Raw genomic sequence first — 14,053 nt, 5'->3', positions numbered from 1 at the left:
TATGGATGTGCCACAGTTTAACAATTCATCCACTGAAGGACATTTGAGTAGCTTCTGGTTTGGGGCTAAGACAAATAAAATTGCTATGAACATTCATGCACAAGTCCTGCATGGATATAGGCTTAATTTTCCTAGGATAAATTATTTAAATTTAGAGTGTAATCACTGGCATCTTACTTTTGTAGCCTGATTTCCCCCAAATTCCTTTCCTGTTCCCTTTTTATAGTCAAGTAGAGCCATTTGTACTGTTCTTCTTCCTCTCTGGTTTCTAATCCTCTCATCATTTGCATATTAATAGCTGCCTAAACCACTTTTTGAAAGTGGATGAAGAAATAAATCAATTTAGAGAATAGGAACAAATGAGGAAATAAATAATAAATAAGAGATGATAAATAAATGAGTATCTTATCAATCCTGCCCCAATGAAATGCAATCTCTTTCCTATAAACCTACATCATATTTGCTAAACTTCTCTTACAAAATATATGTTCTCCTAGTCTCATGGATGCATACATGCCCTATACTTTCATTAGAACAGTAAACTCTCTGGAGACAGGTCACTTCTTATTAATTTTATATTTACTTGGGCATCAAGAACAGTGCTTCTGTTAGAGCAGAAGCTAAAGCAAAACAGAATCTTCATTGTTGACTGAATGGATGAATTAAATATATCTGCCCTAAGAGGGCTCTGATCTAACCAGGAATCCAGGATGTTATATTTCCATTAAAAAAGACAACTAGACAAACCATAAGTGACTCTTAATCTCACAAAACAAACTGAGGGTTGCTGGGGGGAGGGGGTTTGGGAGAAGGGGGTGGGATTATGGACATTGGGGAGGGTATGTGCTTTGGTGAGTGCGGTGAAGTGTGTAAACCTGGTGATTCACAGACCTGTACCCCTGGGGATAAAAATATATGTTTATAAAAAATAAAAAATTAAAAAAAAAAAAAAGACAACTAATAATATAAGTCTATATAGGCTAAAGGCCAAAGGATAATAGAAGCAAGAAGTGTTAGAGAAATGCAGACAAGTGAGCAATTTTTTTCTGGGATAGTTGGGGAGTGTTTCTTAAAGAAGGCTATGTTTGGGGGAACCCTTGAACAGATAGGTAGACCTCAGAAAATTAGGAAAGGGAGTCTTTTTTGGTAAACATTACTTAAGGAACAGTAGATGGGTTGATCTCCTCTGTAGCTGCTGGACAATATTCCATAATACAGATGTGCCCAAATTTTTAAATCATCCTCCTAATAAGACATTCAGATGTGCATCAGTTAGGATTATGTTTGGATCCATGTCACGAAAAACCCAAATGAGAGTGTCATGAACACAAAACACTTTATTTCTCTTGTGTGAAAGAAGCCCAGAGGCAGATAATTCACTGTTGGTAATGTGGACTCCATGGTCCTCAGATTCCACACTCCCTTTTTCAGCTCTAACACTCTAACATGTGGCTTTTTTTCCCTAAGTCTGCCTCATGGGCCTAGCCAGCTCTCTTTATGCAGCCTTCCAGAAGTTTCATATAGTACTTTCAGTTCTAACTCATTCGCCAGAACTTAGTTATATGGCCATACCTAGCTGCAAGGGAAGCTGAAAAACTGTGGTCTTTTACATGAGTGTATCGCTGTCTCAAAGAAAACTTAAGATTTGTAACCAAAAATGGATAATAATATTGGGTAGCAGCCAACAGTGAGAAAACAAAACTGAAATCTTGCCCTGCCAATGAGTAAGCACACACATCTTCCATAATCAGGAAAAAGAGAAAGAAGCACTTCACGCCCTGACCCTGAAATAAACAAACAAGCAAAAAAAAAAAAGGGGGGGGGGGTTACATCTGGTTCTACTTCCTAAAATAGAAGAAACCTTAATCCTGTTTGTGTAAATTACTAACTCCTTAGCAAAACAAAAATTTTCCCTGAAGTCTGCAATATTCTTATGATAATCACATCTGATTTTCCACCATGAACAATATAACTATAACCTTTAATCCTGTGGGTTTTTACTTTAAATACCTGTTGTATTTTTCAATCAGCAAGCCAGTCCTGAATTTGGACTCCCTTGCAGAATTTTGCAAGTAAGCGATTTTTCTTTTCTCAAGTGATTTTTCTCTTCTTAATACTTTGGTGCCTCTAAGTCTTCCTTTCACACAGTCTCAGCCACAAGATTCTTTCTCATTTTCCCTATTATAAATCACGCTGCAGTAAACAACTTGTAAATGTCACCGTGTATACAGAGTGACAATTCCTCAAACACAGATATCTTAAAAAGGACTTGCTGGGACAAATGATATGCACATTTTTAATATAGTGTACCAAAACATTATCTGAAGAGCTGTGCTAGTTTATATTCCCAGCATCATTCTATGAGCGTCCCTGATTCCCCACACATCACCAACACATGAGATTATCACTCTTTTCATTTTTACCAAATATGACGGGCAAAAACATGTCCTGTTGTTTCAACATCCATTTCCCTAACTACCACCTAGTTAGTAATTATAGTCTATCTAAAGTTGAATATTTTTAGTATGTTTATTGGCCATTTGTATTAATTATTTTTTGAAGAACTGATTCTCATCTGCCCATCTGGATTGTCTTCTTATGGATTTACAGAAAATATTTTTATATTCTGGCTATTAACCTTTTGTTACACATGATATTACTGTTTTCTTCTAATCTATCACTTACCTTTTTTACTTTGTTTATAGTATCATGTGGTTTACAAAGTATTAAACTGTGATGCAGTCAAATTTGTCACTTCTCTGACTTCTAGGATTTTGTCTTGCTTATAATGACCATGCCACCCTAAAATTACAAACATACTGCCTTCTGTTACTTTTAGGGTTTGCCTGTCACATTTAAGCTAAATTATATTTATCTTTATATATGCCATGACATAGGATTTTCTAATTATCTTGCTAAAGGGATAGCCAGTTGTCCCAACACTATATCCTGAATAATCTGTTCACTTCCCTACACTGAAATGTTATCTTAACCACATGTTATCACACAGAATTACCACTATTTGTAGACTTTACTTTTCTGTTCTACATGTCTATCTGTCCATTTATACACCAATACTACAAAGTTTTAGCTACCAAATCTCTAGTATTTTTTGGAGGTGCGTGGGTGGCTCAGTTGCTTAAGCGTCTGCCTTCAGCTTAGGTCATAGTCTCAGGGTCCTGGGATTGAGCCCACATTGGGCTCCCTGCTCAGTGGAGAGCCTGCTTCTCTCTCTGCCGCTCCCCCTGCTTGTTCTCTCTCTCTCTCTTTTTCTCCGTCTCCCCCGCCCCACCAAATAAATAAATAAAAATATATTTTTTTAAATGTAGTTATTTTTTGGTATCTGGTAAATCAGGCTCCTCCCTATTGTATCTTTGAAAAAGAAAAAAAAGTTGGCTGCTCTCATAAATTTTCTCTTCCAGATGACTTTAAACATAAGTTTACTAAATTCTACTTAAAAATCCTACAGAGACTTTTTTTTAATCGAGATTACCTGATTTGTAAATGAGCAATTTTTCATTTTCTTTTTTTTTTTATTTATTTCATTTATTTGAGAGAGAGAGAGAGAACAGCAGGAGAGTGACAGAGACTCTGGAGCCGACTTAGTGCTGAGCATGGACTCCTACGCTGGGCTCCATCTCACAAACCCAGTATCACCACCTCAGGAGTCAACCTCTTAACTGACTATGGCACCCAGGTGCCCCCAGCGATTTTTCTTTTTAAGAGCACTTTCATGTTTTCAAATAAATATATGCTTTCAAAATCAGCATGTATTTACCAAGTACCTACCTTGGGCTGAGTTCCATGGGAAATTCAAAGGATTTAAAGACAGTCCTTGCCCCACCAAAATGTACAACCTGGCTGAAAGGAAGAAAAAGATATAAACAACTAGTGCATTAAATGACAAATATCTAAGAACTAAACTTCTGGCTCACTTATGGTCACTATAGTATGTACTTTGAGGCTTATTTTTGCCTCTCATCTTACTTCTGTTTTTGTTTTTTCTTTGGCCTTACTTTTAATTTTTTTTCTTTTTAAACACCTGACAACTGGGGTAAATGTTTATAAACATAATCAATTTCTATTTTACAGACATCCTAGGGAAGAAGTTCTATCATCCTAGGGGAGAAGTTCTATTATCATCCCCAGTTTACAGATAAGAAAACTAAAGCTCAGAGAACTTAAGTAACTCTCCCAAGATCACAGAACAAGTAGGTGGAGGATAGCTAGGATCTGAAATCCAGTTAACCTGACTTCAGTCCCCATAGTGTCACCTCTTCTCTCCCCCACCCACCCCGACCCACAACCTCTTAAGTTCCTGCTGCTCTTTCGAATGCAAAAATTATCTCTGAAATAAGGATAGGAAATGAATGAATAACATTCAGCTTTCTTTCCTGTTTCATCCTCTCTACACATATCCAGCCAATAATAAAAGTGCACATGGGAATAAGGACACGGGGAATAAGGACACATTACCCTCTGCCACTATCCAGGTTGGACCTGTCCAAGTTCCTCTCCCTCCTTTCCCTTAAGTTAAGCACAGGACCCACTACATAATTTACAGGACCCTATGCAAAACCAAAACGTGGGGCCCCTTGTTCAAAAATAATAATTACCTTCAAGGGGCAGAGAGACTGTTCAAGGAAGCCCAGGGCTCTTCTAGGCACAGGGGTGGGGAGGGCTCAACCACACAGATCCTACCCCATGAAGCAGGCCCAGGCTAAGAGTTTCTTTTCTAACCCGGGTCTCAGGCTTTGCAGATTCACAGCCCTGTTCTGATGAAGAAGGCTGCTCAGAAGTCTTCCTCCCCACCGACAGCGACTACGACTCCAGTGATGCTCTGAGCCCCCGAGACCTGGACCTGGTGTACCTGTCATCACACGACATCGCCCAGCAAGCGCTAAGCGGCCTAAGTGGCAGCGCTCCCGACGTCCTGCAGGTGCATGACATGAAGAGTCCTCTGGGGCCGGGTCAGGACCCCCAGGGCCGGGTCCTGGGGCCAGACCCTGACCACTCGTGCGCCGAGGTCCTCCACAGCCTGACACTGACGGGCTTGGCGTCCAAGAACCACGCCAAGATGGCGCCCGGCTCGCGGCCGGCGCTGGGCTTCCTGGGAAAGCGGAAGCCGGCCAAGCACCAGCACTACGGCGGCTTCAGCCGCCATCAGCGCTGGCTGCGCATGCACAGCGAGACGCAGTCGCTGTCGCTGTCCGAGGGCGTTTACACGCAGCACCCATCCCGGGCCTGCGGCCTGGCCGACGATCCTGCAGAGGCCGAGCGGCTGCGACTAGCCCCCGATGGGCCCCGGAGCCTGATTCTAGCTCACACCACGAGCCTCCCTGAAGAGGGGAAGAGCAGTCTCCAGGACCCGAGGCCTGCCGTACGCCGCATTTACGTGGAGCCCTACTCTGCGGCAATGGTGGACTCAAAGCCCTGGGCTGCCTTGAGCCCGCCCCCAGGAAGCCACTCTGGCCTTCCCAGCCCCACAGGTCCGGAGATGAGCCCTGAGGGCCCGACCACATCCCAGGTGTCAGAAATACTGAGCAGCATGCTTTAGGGAGGGTCCCCTTCCACCGCATTTTCCATCACCCTCCCTCCATCCCGCTTCCACTGTGTCTCCATCCCTTTTCAAATGGTTTGAATGTTAAAACTCCAAAAGTTACAGGTTCAAGGCCCTCTTTTTTAGGAAAGAGTTGGGTGGAGGTGAGAGTTGCCAGTTTTGTTCCCAGTTCAGGGCATAGAAGAGCTTTTGTGTCAACATGGAGCCCTAGACACAAGGGTTCAAACATGCCAACCGGTTGGGAGGCACTCTTGTTGGAGGCAGGGCTACCTAAAAAACCACCCTCAGTTCTACAGCTGGCTCTGTAATCTGACCTTTGGGTTTAGGTATCTTTCATGAATTTGTGATTGGTGGGGAGGAGTTCTAGAGATGAAAGTAAGATTAGCACTATTTTTCCTTCCACAGCGAACCTTTAGAAGAGTGTATGGGAAAGAAGCCCAGGTCTTCAGGGCACAAGGTCAGGTGGACTTGTTCTAGGTTCCCAGTTAGCTAAACCAAGTCATTCCAAAGTGCAGGGTTCTCAGCTGGTCACCAAATCAAATTTATCCATCAGAACTAATATGATTAAGTAGGCAGTCATTTTCTTCATTTAGTGTTGTGTGGAAGCCACTAGATGCAAAAGTAGAGGATGCTTTGCTTCTAGCTTTGTCTTCCAAAGGTAAAATAGGGCACAAAGCAGCCCTTCCTACGCACTCATCTCCCATTGAAGCATGGATATGGGCCTTATATTATTCAGGTGTAGGGACATAGCTAAATTAAGTGAAAACCTAGGTTAAAAACAAGGAGGAGTAAGAGAGAGATGAGCTTTTCCTCTACAATCCTAAAATAAGTCCATGAGTCTTTGTCTCTGAAAATGATAGTGGGTCTGCTCAGATTCTTAGGTGCTGGAAGGTCACTGAATGAGAAAGTACCCTTCAGATACGGCACAGCAGTTGATGGAGTCCTTACAGCTACGCTGGTACATCTGTGCACCCCTACATCAGTGGTTCCAAGGCTATACTTTGAAACACCTGAAATTGATGCTTTGGTCTCAATGCTTCTCACCTGCCTTTCTCACAAATGAGAAACCCAAATCAAAGAGAAATCACACTGCATATTCAAAAAAAGCCTGAACCTTCTCTTATTTCCTGGAGCCAAGACTCATTCAGTTTACTGATACTCTAAATGGTCCTTTTCTGCTTCACAGGCATTTGGGTTAAATATTGCTCTTTATGGGCCCTACCCCTGTCCTCACAGTTCTACCATTCCTCCTCATGGGAGTTCATACAAAGTCCCCTGTTCACAATGTTATTCCGATCCCTTCCATTTTTAAAACATTTGATTTAAACATAAATAATTACCCTGGCGGAAAGGTACAGATTTGGCCCATGGCCTATGGTCATTAGAAAACTAAGGCCCAGAGCTCAATCTTTATTTTTTTAAGAGATTTTATACTCAGTGACCCCCCCCCCACACACACACACAAAGATTCTTGAGCAGAATCACGGTGGCTCCTTTTCCATGCCTGCAAGGATTTTAAAATGCAGTTTTCTTCTGTTCTGAGTGAATTCTATGTATATGGAGTGGTAGAGCTAGAAAAGACCATAAAATTAGTCTAAGTCCTTGTATTTACAGATGAGACGATTAAACCCAAGAGAGGTTAAGTGACTTGCTCAAGGTCACAGAGCTAGTTTAGTCTCAGGGTCAGAACCCAGAAGCATTCCCTTTACAGTAGGCTGGCCCATTGGGAATCGGTACAACTTTCGATTGCCCACTGGCTACTTACCTAGTTTGTAGATTATCTTTTAATTCCAAATTCAACTTCTTTTCTCAACTTTTACTTAAAAGATTTCCATTATCACAGAGCTCCTTGTTGGCAGGAAATAACAAATTTCACATAGTTAATAGCTAAGTTAATTAAAAAGCAAATTGGAGAGAAATGTTATTTAATATTACACACCATATGACTCCCCTTTAATAATAAAAATGACAGCATCATCTGCATTTAGTTTCTACTTATTTCTAATTATAGGACAGATTATATATGTTGAAAGCTGGAATTGTCAAAAACTAAGAAACCAAGTGATTCTCTTACCATGACCTTTCTGGTGGCATGGAAGGAAGCTTGTGACTGTTAATTGGATGGGAGGCATTCAATAGGCAGCAAAAGCAGAGACTGACCCACCCTTCTGGCCCCTCATTTGGTCGGCAAGCTCTGGCACTTTGCACCAAATAATGACTCATGAAGTAAAATTGCATTAAACCCAAACACACTAATTTATATTGAGATCATGGGTTATTTTTTCACCTTCTATGAGGAAAAGAGGTGCATACCCGTGAAATGAACACTGCACATTTCTATTTCAGTGGGCACAATGAGTTGGTTTGAAAATGTATATTCCTAGCAATATTTCTATGTAGAAGTGGATGTTATGTCCTCAGTATTTAGCCAGTATCTGTTCAAGTAGGTGACCTCCACCTGTACCTACACTTTGCAACATCTTGTGAGCCTTGTTTAAACTAATAGATTCCCGTGAGAGACAATTATGTTCTCTAATTCACAATCCTTTATTTGTTATGTCCAGGCATTATGGAGACTTAACAACTTCTGAGGATTTTTTGGTTTGCTTTTTTTATCTTTATGGTTTAGTTTTGTTTTATTTTGGATATGATGAACTTTTGTCTTTTTTTTTTTTTTTTAAGTCCAATCTGGGGGCCTCTGGAGGAAACTCTCCTGTCCCATAATTTTTCTACCATGCTTAATTCTCACTTGTATTAACCCAGCTCTCATCATTGGTGAAAACCCTCAAAAATCAGTGACCAAGGCCCTCCCATATGTCTGTCTCTATTCCAAGTCCCTTGGAAAAACAAAAGAATCCAGAACAAAACATACTCCTGGACCAGAAGGAGCTCACAGGGTATAGCCATCATCACTGTACATCTTCTCATTGATATTTTAGAAGAGGCAAAAGCCTATCTCCTCAGGCCATCATAGGGCACGTTGGGCTAAACATCACTGACTTCCCTCTTGCTGGCTATTCATAAAGGAAGACAGCCTGGAAAACACAAGTCACCAATGTATATGCTTGGCAACCATTTACAAGGCTATCATATCCTCTTACTTGGTGAGGGGAACTGGGAAACAGTAATTAAAAACACTTACTCCAGGGAATGGATATTTTAAGAAGTGGGTACTTAAAGATGAGACCCACTCCATTTTAAGAACATTCACTAATGCTTAAAGCAATAATTACGCTGGATAAAATGGTTCCATTTGGTTTGAAAGTTAAAGCCAGTTAGTAATAATATTCCTCCAGCCCCCATTCCTGAAGGATCCCAAAGCACTTTATGAAAAGCAATGACTGAAGCCTTGTTGTACTCCCCTAAAAAGACCTTGTCTGGGAGCCACCTGGCAAACACCTACCCTATCCTTGCCAGGAGATCGTGCCAGACAAGTGGGAAAGAGGACTGGCTTCTCATTCATTGTTATCCTGCCATGCAAAGGTGCACCCTGGTGAGCGTTCAGCTCTTCTCTTGAAGATAGCAAATTTAGACAAAGAGGCGTACCCAGAAAATCCCAACTCCTTTCCCTCTCTCCACCTTGTTCTTCATGCTCTACCCAAGACGTACTCACTTTCTCTTGGAGAACTATCAACTCGAGCTGTTCAGGGGTCTGCTGTGGATTTAAGTTCCCTAGTTCTATCAACAGCACCCAGAAGTCACTGGCTTCTTAAAATTGATACTGTTGGAAAGATGATGTCATTACCTTACAGTACTCTCAAGTTTGTATGTAGCAGAACTACAGCAGAGCGTGTGCCTCTCTTGCTGTATTTGTTGACTGAATTATAACAAACCAGTTAGAGAGGGTAGTTATAGGGTAACAAGAGAAAAAGAGAACACTCCCAGAGAGTTGCAAGTCACTTTTTAAAATCAAAATACTTCCCCAGATGATTCAGTGACTCCAACCTGAACGTTTTGGGGTTCCCCTCGCCACTGGTTATACCTTGAAGGAAAACTATAAGGGAGCTCTTTGGAAAGCAGTGATACCTCTCCACAGGTAGTAGAGGGAACAAAGGGAAAACTTGTTTCTTTGTGGGTCACCTCTCATAAGATGTTCAAACACATGGCTTACGACTGTTAAGCTCAACTTCAATGCGGCCTTACAAACAACAAGGGTAGTGTATTTGAAGCTATGTTGCACAGCTTGGAAACTTATTCTAAGATCCTAATTCAGAGTTTTTCTGAGGTGTTGAACTTTGCCATTAGCAAAAAGTATTTTTAGAAAAATCCATTGACTGTTTATGAAGCACTGATTTTGCCATATTTCGGGTCTCTCGTTTCTCCATCATTTTTGCACCCAGAGGGTTATATTTGTTGTTTTCAATTATTTCTTCTATCTCCATTATTAATGAATTTGTAAAATGATCTTTCAAAAAGACAGTTGGTTTTGTATAACAATCAGATAGGTAGACGGTGAAAATATTCTATTTTGATAACGGAAGGAGGAGGTTTGTTGTGGTTGTTTTAGATATAACCCTAGGGTCCTTCCCCTCCAGATACATACTTTTTTTTTATTTTAGTGAAATCCAATATTTAACTTAGTGGCAAATGTTATCAAGCTATTAGTTAATGCTCTTTGGTCCTCTTCTTTTAGTCCATGAGGTGGAAGTCTGAATATGCTTTCACAGTAACCACTATCCAGTAGCTGATTTATAAAAACCAAGTCTGGCGAATTGTTGTCTTAAGTCAGTCTGAGTTGCTGTGTTGCTTCTTGCCCTGTGATCAACCGGATTTGGGGGGATATCCCATGTGTGTGGTCACAAGCATCAGCTTAGTATTTGTGATGGAAAAAGAATTAAAGAAGTGTGTGTGTGTATGTGTGTGTGTGTGTGTGTAGTCAGGGAGAGACGTTTCATAGAGAAAGTAATTTAAGTGGCATTCTATTAGGCAGTGTTTAATTGCTTCCTGCCTGATGTGTACATAGTGATTTGGCTGATTATTGGTTATTTGTTCAAAACTTCATGTATTTTGTTGCTATGTATGCAACTGAGTGTATGTAAAAGTTTAGACTTCAGTACATTATCTGCACAATTTTTTGTGCTTTAAACCTCTGTAAATGTACAGATGAATCATGTATGGTGTATTAAATGTGACCTCCACTCTTGAAACAATAATATTTTGTAGTATATACTTTTGCAAACTATTTGAACATTTTAAATGGATATTGTAAAGGGCCAGTACACTCAATCATAAACAATACTGGTAAAATACATGCCTCTTCAACCTCCCAGTTTATAAGAAGAGGTCAGAGGTTAACAAGAATTAAGATAATTTTTCTAATGGCAAGTATTTTTGATAATTTCCTACCTGCCTAATTGTATTTGGAAGAAAAACTGTGAACAGAAGAAATCTTAGCTAGCAGAGGGAATGGCTTTATTTCATAAGCATTAATGAATACTAATGTGCTTTATATCTGACCTGATGTTGTTGAAATACAGTTCATGGGAGGAGAAGTGAAAAATATTTTTGATTCTTCATAAGATCTTTTGCTGTTTCAAGGACAGTTTCCAAGCCCTCTGTCTACAGTGTGGAGAAATGTCAATTAAATAATAAACTAAGAGAATTGTCAGCAGTTGGCTTACCTGCTGGTTTTTCCAAGTCTCAGCGAAGCCACACATTTTTCAGCCTGAGCTTTTAAAATCTTCTCTCTGAAATTCCGGAAGAGTTACTGTTTGCGGTACTGGTTTAACAGTTATCAGAAATATCTGACCAGTTGGCCCTTGGTCGATCAGTGGCATTTGGGTTATTTCTCGTGCATAACTGGTTATCGGCAAGTACTGAAAATAGAGGATGGACCGCCATGGCAAGTGTTCTCACCAAGTTGCACCCAGGAGCTTGGACACCTTAACCTTGATCCTTCCTCCACTGCGTGCTTGTTTAAATGTCTTCATTGCATCTCTGCATGTGCTGTCCTATTTCTCTATCCTTTTATTTCCACACACACAAAGCTCCTCCCTTACCCCAACTCCCTCCAGCTGAGATTTGAGATTTCTTCTGATTTTGAGAACACTACAAAGAGATTGCTTGAATCCCAGGAACCCGCACGAAGGTTCTCCTGAATTCCCAAGAACAGGAAATATGCTGCTTTAGACCATGTTTTTGTCTTAGGCTGTTTTATTGAATTCTCTTAAGTACACACACACACACACACACACACACACACACACACACACACACACACACAAACACACACACACATTGAACTCTTCATTGGCATGTTTGTGGTCGGCTTTCCTGACAGCCTCAGAGGGCTGTTTTGTTGTCCTGGCCAAATGTGCTGTTTTCCCTATGTAAATTGTCATCTTTCTAAGCAAACCATTACTTTCTTTTCCTAATTCTGTCTTTGAATAAAAGTTTACCTTCTTTTTCAAACCAAACAGATGACCTTGCTCTTTAATATCCTCTTTCTTCTATGAACACTCCCGGGGAGATGTTGGGGGAGGGACATAAGGGGTTGGCCTTTCTGAGTCAAGCTGCTGGGTAAGATGTGAGCTTCACTGAATGCTTCGCTTTTTGATAAGCTAGGCCAGGTAACAACACCCAGTATTTCCATCTGCCAATGAGAGATAACTCTTCCTTCTCTAGAACAATAATTTTATTTTTTTTTAAGATTTTATTTATTTATTTGACAGACAGAGATCACAAGTAGGCAGAGAGTCAGGCAGAGAGAGGGGGGAAGCAGGCTCCCCGCTGAGCAGAGAGCCCGATGTGGGGCTCCGATCCCAGGACCCTGGGATCATGACCTGAGCCGAAGGCAGAGGCTTTAACCCACTGAGCCACCCAGGCGCCACCTAGAACAAGAATTTTAAAAATTATGTTAGGGAAGTAGGCAAGTAGGCAATATTGCCCAATATTACCTGTCAAGTGAGATCTTTGTCATAATTTCTTGACTGTGAAAATGCATTCCCTCCTCAAGTAGCCTGTGGCATTCTCACATTTGCATCATGCTCCTTGTTCTGTCAATAATAATAACAGTAATAATAACAATGCTTCTTATTCTGTAGTAGTTCTGGCAATTACTGCATTAAGTTACAGGCCACAGGAGGGAACTGACCCTGGTATTAGACACACACTAGAGGAAGTTAGGCACGGGGGATACACTCCTTTAGACAAGAGGCTCTAAGTCAAAGACAACTGCCTCCTTTTTTCCACCATTATCTCCTACACACTCCAGAGCTCCTAGCACAAATGCCCGTGAAAGGGTGATCAACTGATGAAGAAAGAGTTCACTTAAAATCACGTTAATCTCCCCACATTGTTCATTTGCTCTGTAAAGACATGGATTCAAAGGCCTTTCCAAATGCCTGCCAGCCTGGGGTTCCTCTCTTTAACGGCTGGGGTGAAGCTCAGTTTGTCCCTTCAGGGTTCCTCGAAAGTATTTCTTTAGGACATCGTGCAAAGTTCCACCAGCTACCCGCACATCCATCTCCAGAATGCTCTGGTTAAGGTCAGTCCCCCAGGAGAAGAAAGCAAAGGGCCTGGGGAAAAACCCACTATTTACATGTGGGACAGCATGTGCTTCCAGACTGTTCCAGCCAGCACTGACCCAAGTGTCGCCAGAGCGCACCGGTGACAGAGCAGCGTGGAGACAGATGTGCATATCACCTACCTATCCCGGCTGTACCCGCTGAGGTTTCCAGACCCACAAAACCTTCAAAAGTCTGGTCCCCGTGCCCAATAAGGCCAACTTTTGCACACACCCTTTTCCCCATCAAGCTTTTGATAACTGCAATGTCCTATATGTTTATAGAACACTTTCCCAAGCACCATCCTGTTTGAGTTTGACAAACAGCCCTGTGAAGTGATCAGAGCGAGCGCTTTTATCTCTGTTTTACAAATAAGAGGCTAGAGGCTCAGTCAAGTGAGCTGTAGGGCCCCGGACTCCTAATTTCCCAGAATGCCATATGCCACTGACTTAGGAGCTATGGGAAAGGAAAAACCATGCCCAGATTGGCCAGTAGAAGCTCTCTCTCTCTCTCTCTCTCTCTCTGGAACAGACCCCCTGTATAGACAGCCATGCAAGGGAATTCACAGATAATGACAGTCAAGCACAGAGACCCTCTCCTGTGAGGCCCGTGTTCTAGCTCTGTGACTGCAAGCAAGACACTTTCCTCTTGGAACTCACAAATGAAAATATCTATCAAATGTATAGAATCTTTTCCAGCTTTGAAATTCCATGAATCTAAAATAGTCACACTGAGTCCCTCTCGGGGATGAGCAGAGATTCTTCTGAGAGCGTTTCTGTTTTGTGATGTTTTGTGCTGTCCTTAGTCTTGTTGAGGAGGGCAGGTGACCGCAGGTGGGCGGCAGGGAGTCCACTGTAGCTAAAGGGAAGTGGAGACAGAAAGGGCTGATCTGCGCTCAACATCCCTTCCCAATACCACCACTCTCCACAATTCCTCCTTCTGCCTCACTCTGACCACAGTCTCTCTCAGAAAACAGTCCCATCTGTTT

General features: G+C 41.6%; 1 protein-coding gene and 1 long non-coding RNA gene across 4 annotated transcripts in view; one reads left to right on the top strand and one right to left on the bottom strand.

The window, feature by feature from the left end:
• Positions 1–4,953, bottom strand: part of LOC116577433 — a 69,965-nt gene extending 65,012 nt beyond the window's left edge. Inside the window, exons 1-2 of one of the 2 annotated variants that reach the window (XR_004280507.1) lie at positions 4,871–4,953; positions 3,790–3,861 (exon numbers count right to left, since the gene is read on the bottom strand). This is a non-coding gene — a long non-coding RNA (uncharacterized LOC116577433). Of the gene's footprint in view, positions 1–3,789; positions 3,862–4,616; positions 4,758–4,870 lie in introns of those variants that run through there. The other variant, XR_004280508.1, reaches the window with a different exon arrangement.
• Positions 1–6,219, top strand: part of ANKFN1 (ankyrin repeat and fibronectin type III domain containing 1) — a 489,950-nt gene extending 483,731 nt beyond the window's left edge. For both annotated transcript variants that reach the window (XM_032320627.1, XM_032320628.1), the window contains one exon: positions 4,752–6,219. In XM_032320627.1, the coding sequence (XP_032176518.1) occupies positions 4,752–5,557 (806 nt within the window). In that variant the 3' untranslated portion in view covers positions 5,558–6,219. The remainder of the gene's footprint in view (positions 1–4,751) is intronic.
• The last annotated feature ends 7,834 nt before the right edge of the window (positions 6,220–14,053 follow it).

This window comes from Mustela erminea, chromosome 18 (assembly GCF_009829155.1).
Source record: "Mustela erminea isolate mMusErm1 chromosome 18, mMusErm1.Pri, whole genome shotgun sequence".
Classification (NCBI taxonomy): Eukaryota; Metazoa; Chordata; class Mammalia; order Carnivora; family Mustelidae; genus Mustela; species Mustela erminea.
The sequence above is the reverse complement of the archived record's forward strand: the minus strand, read 5'-3'. Positions and strand labels throughout refer to the sequence as shown.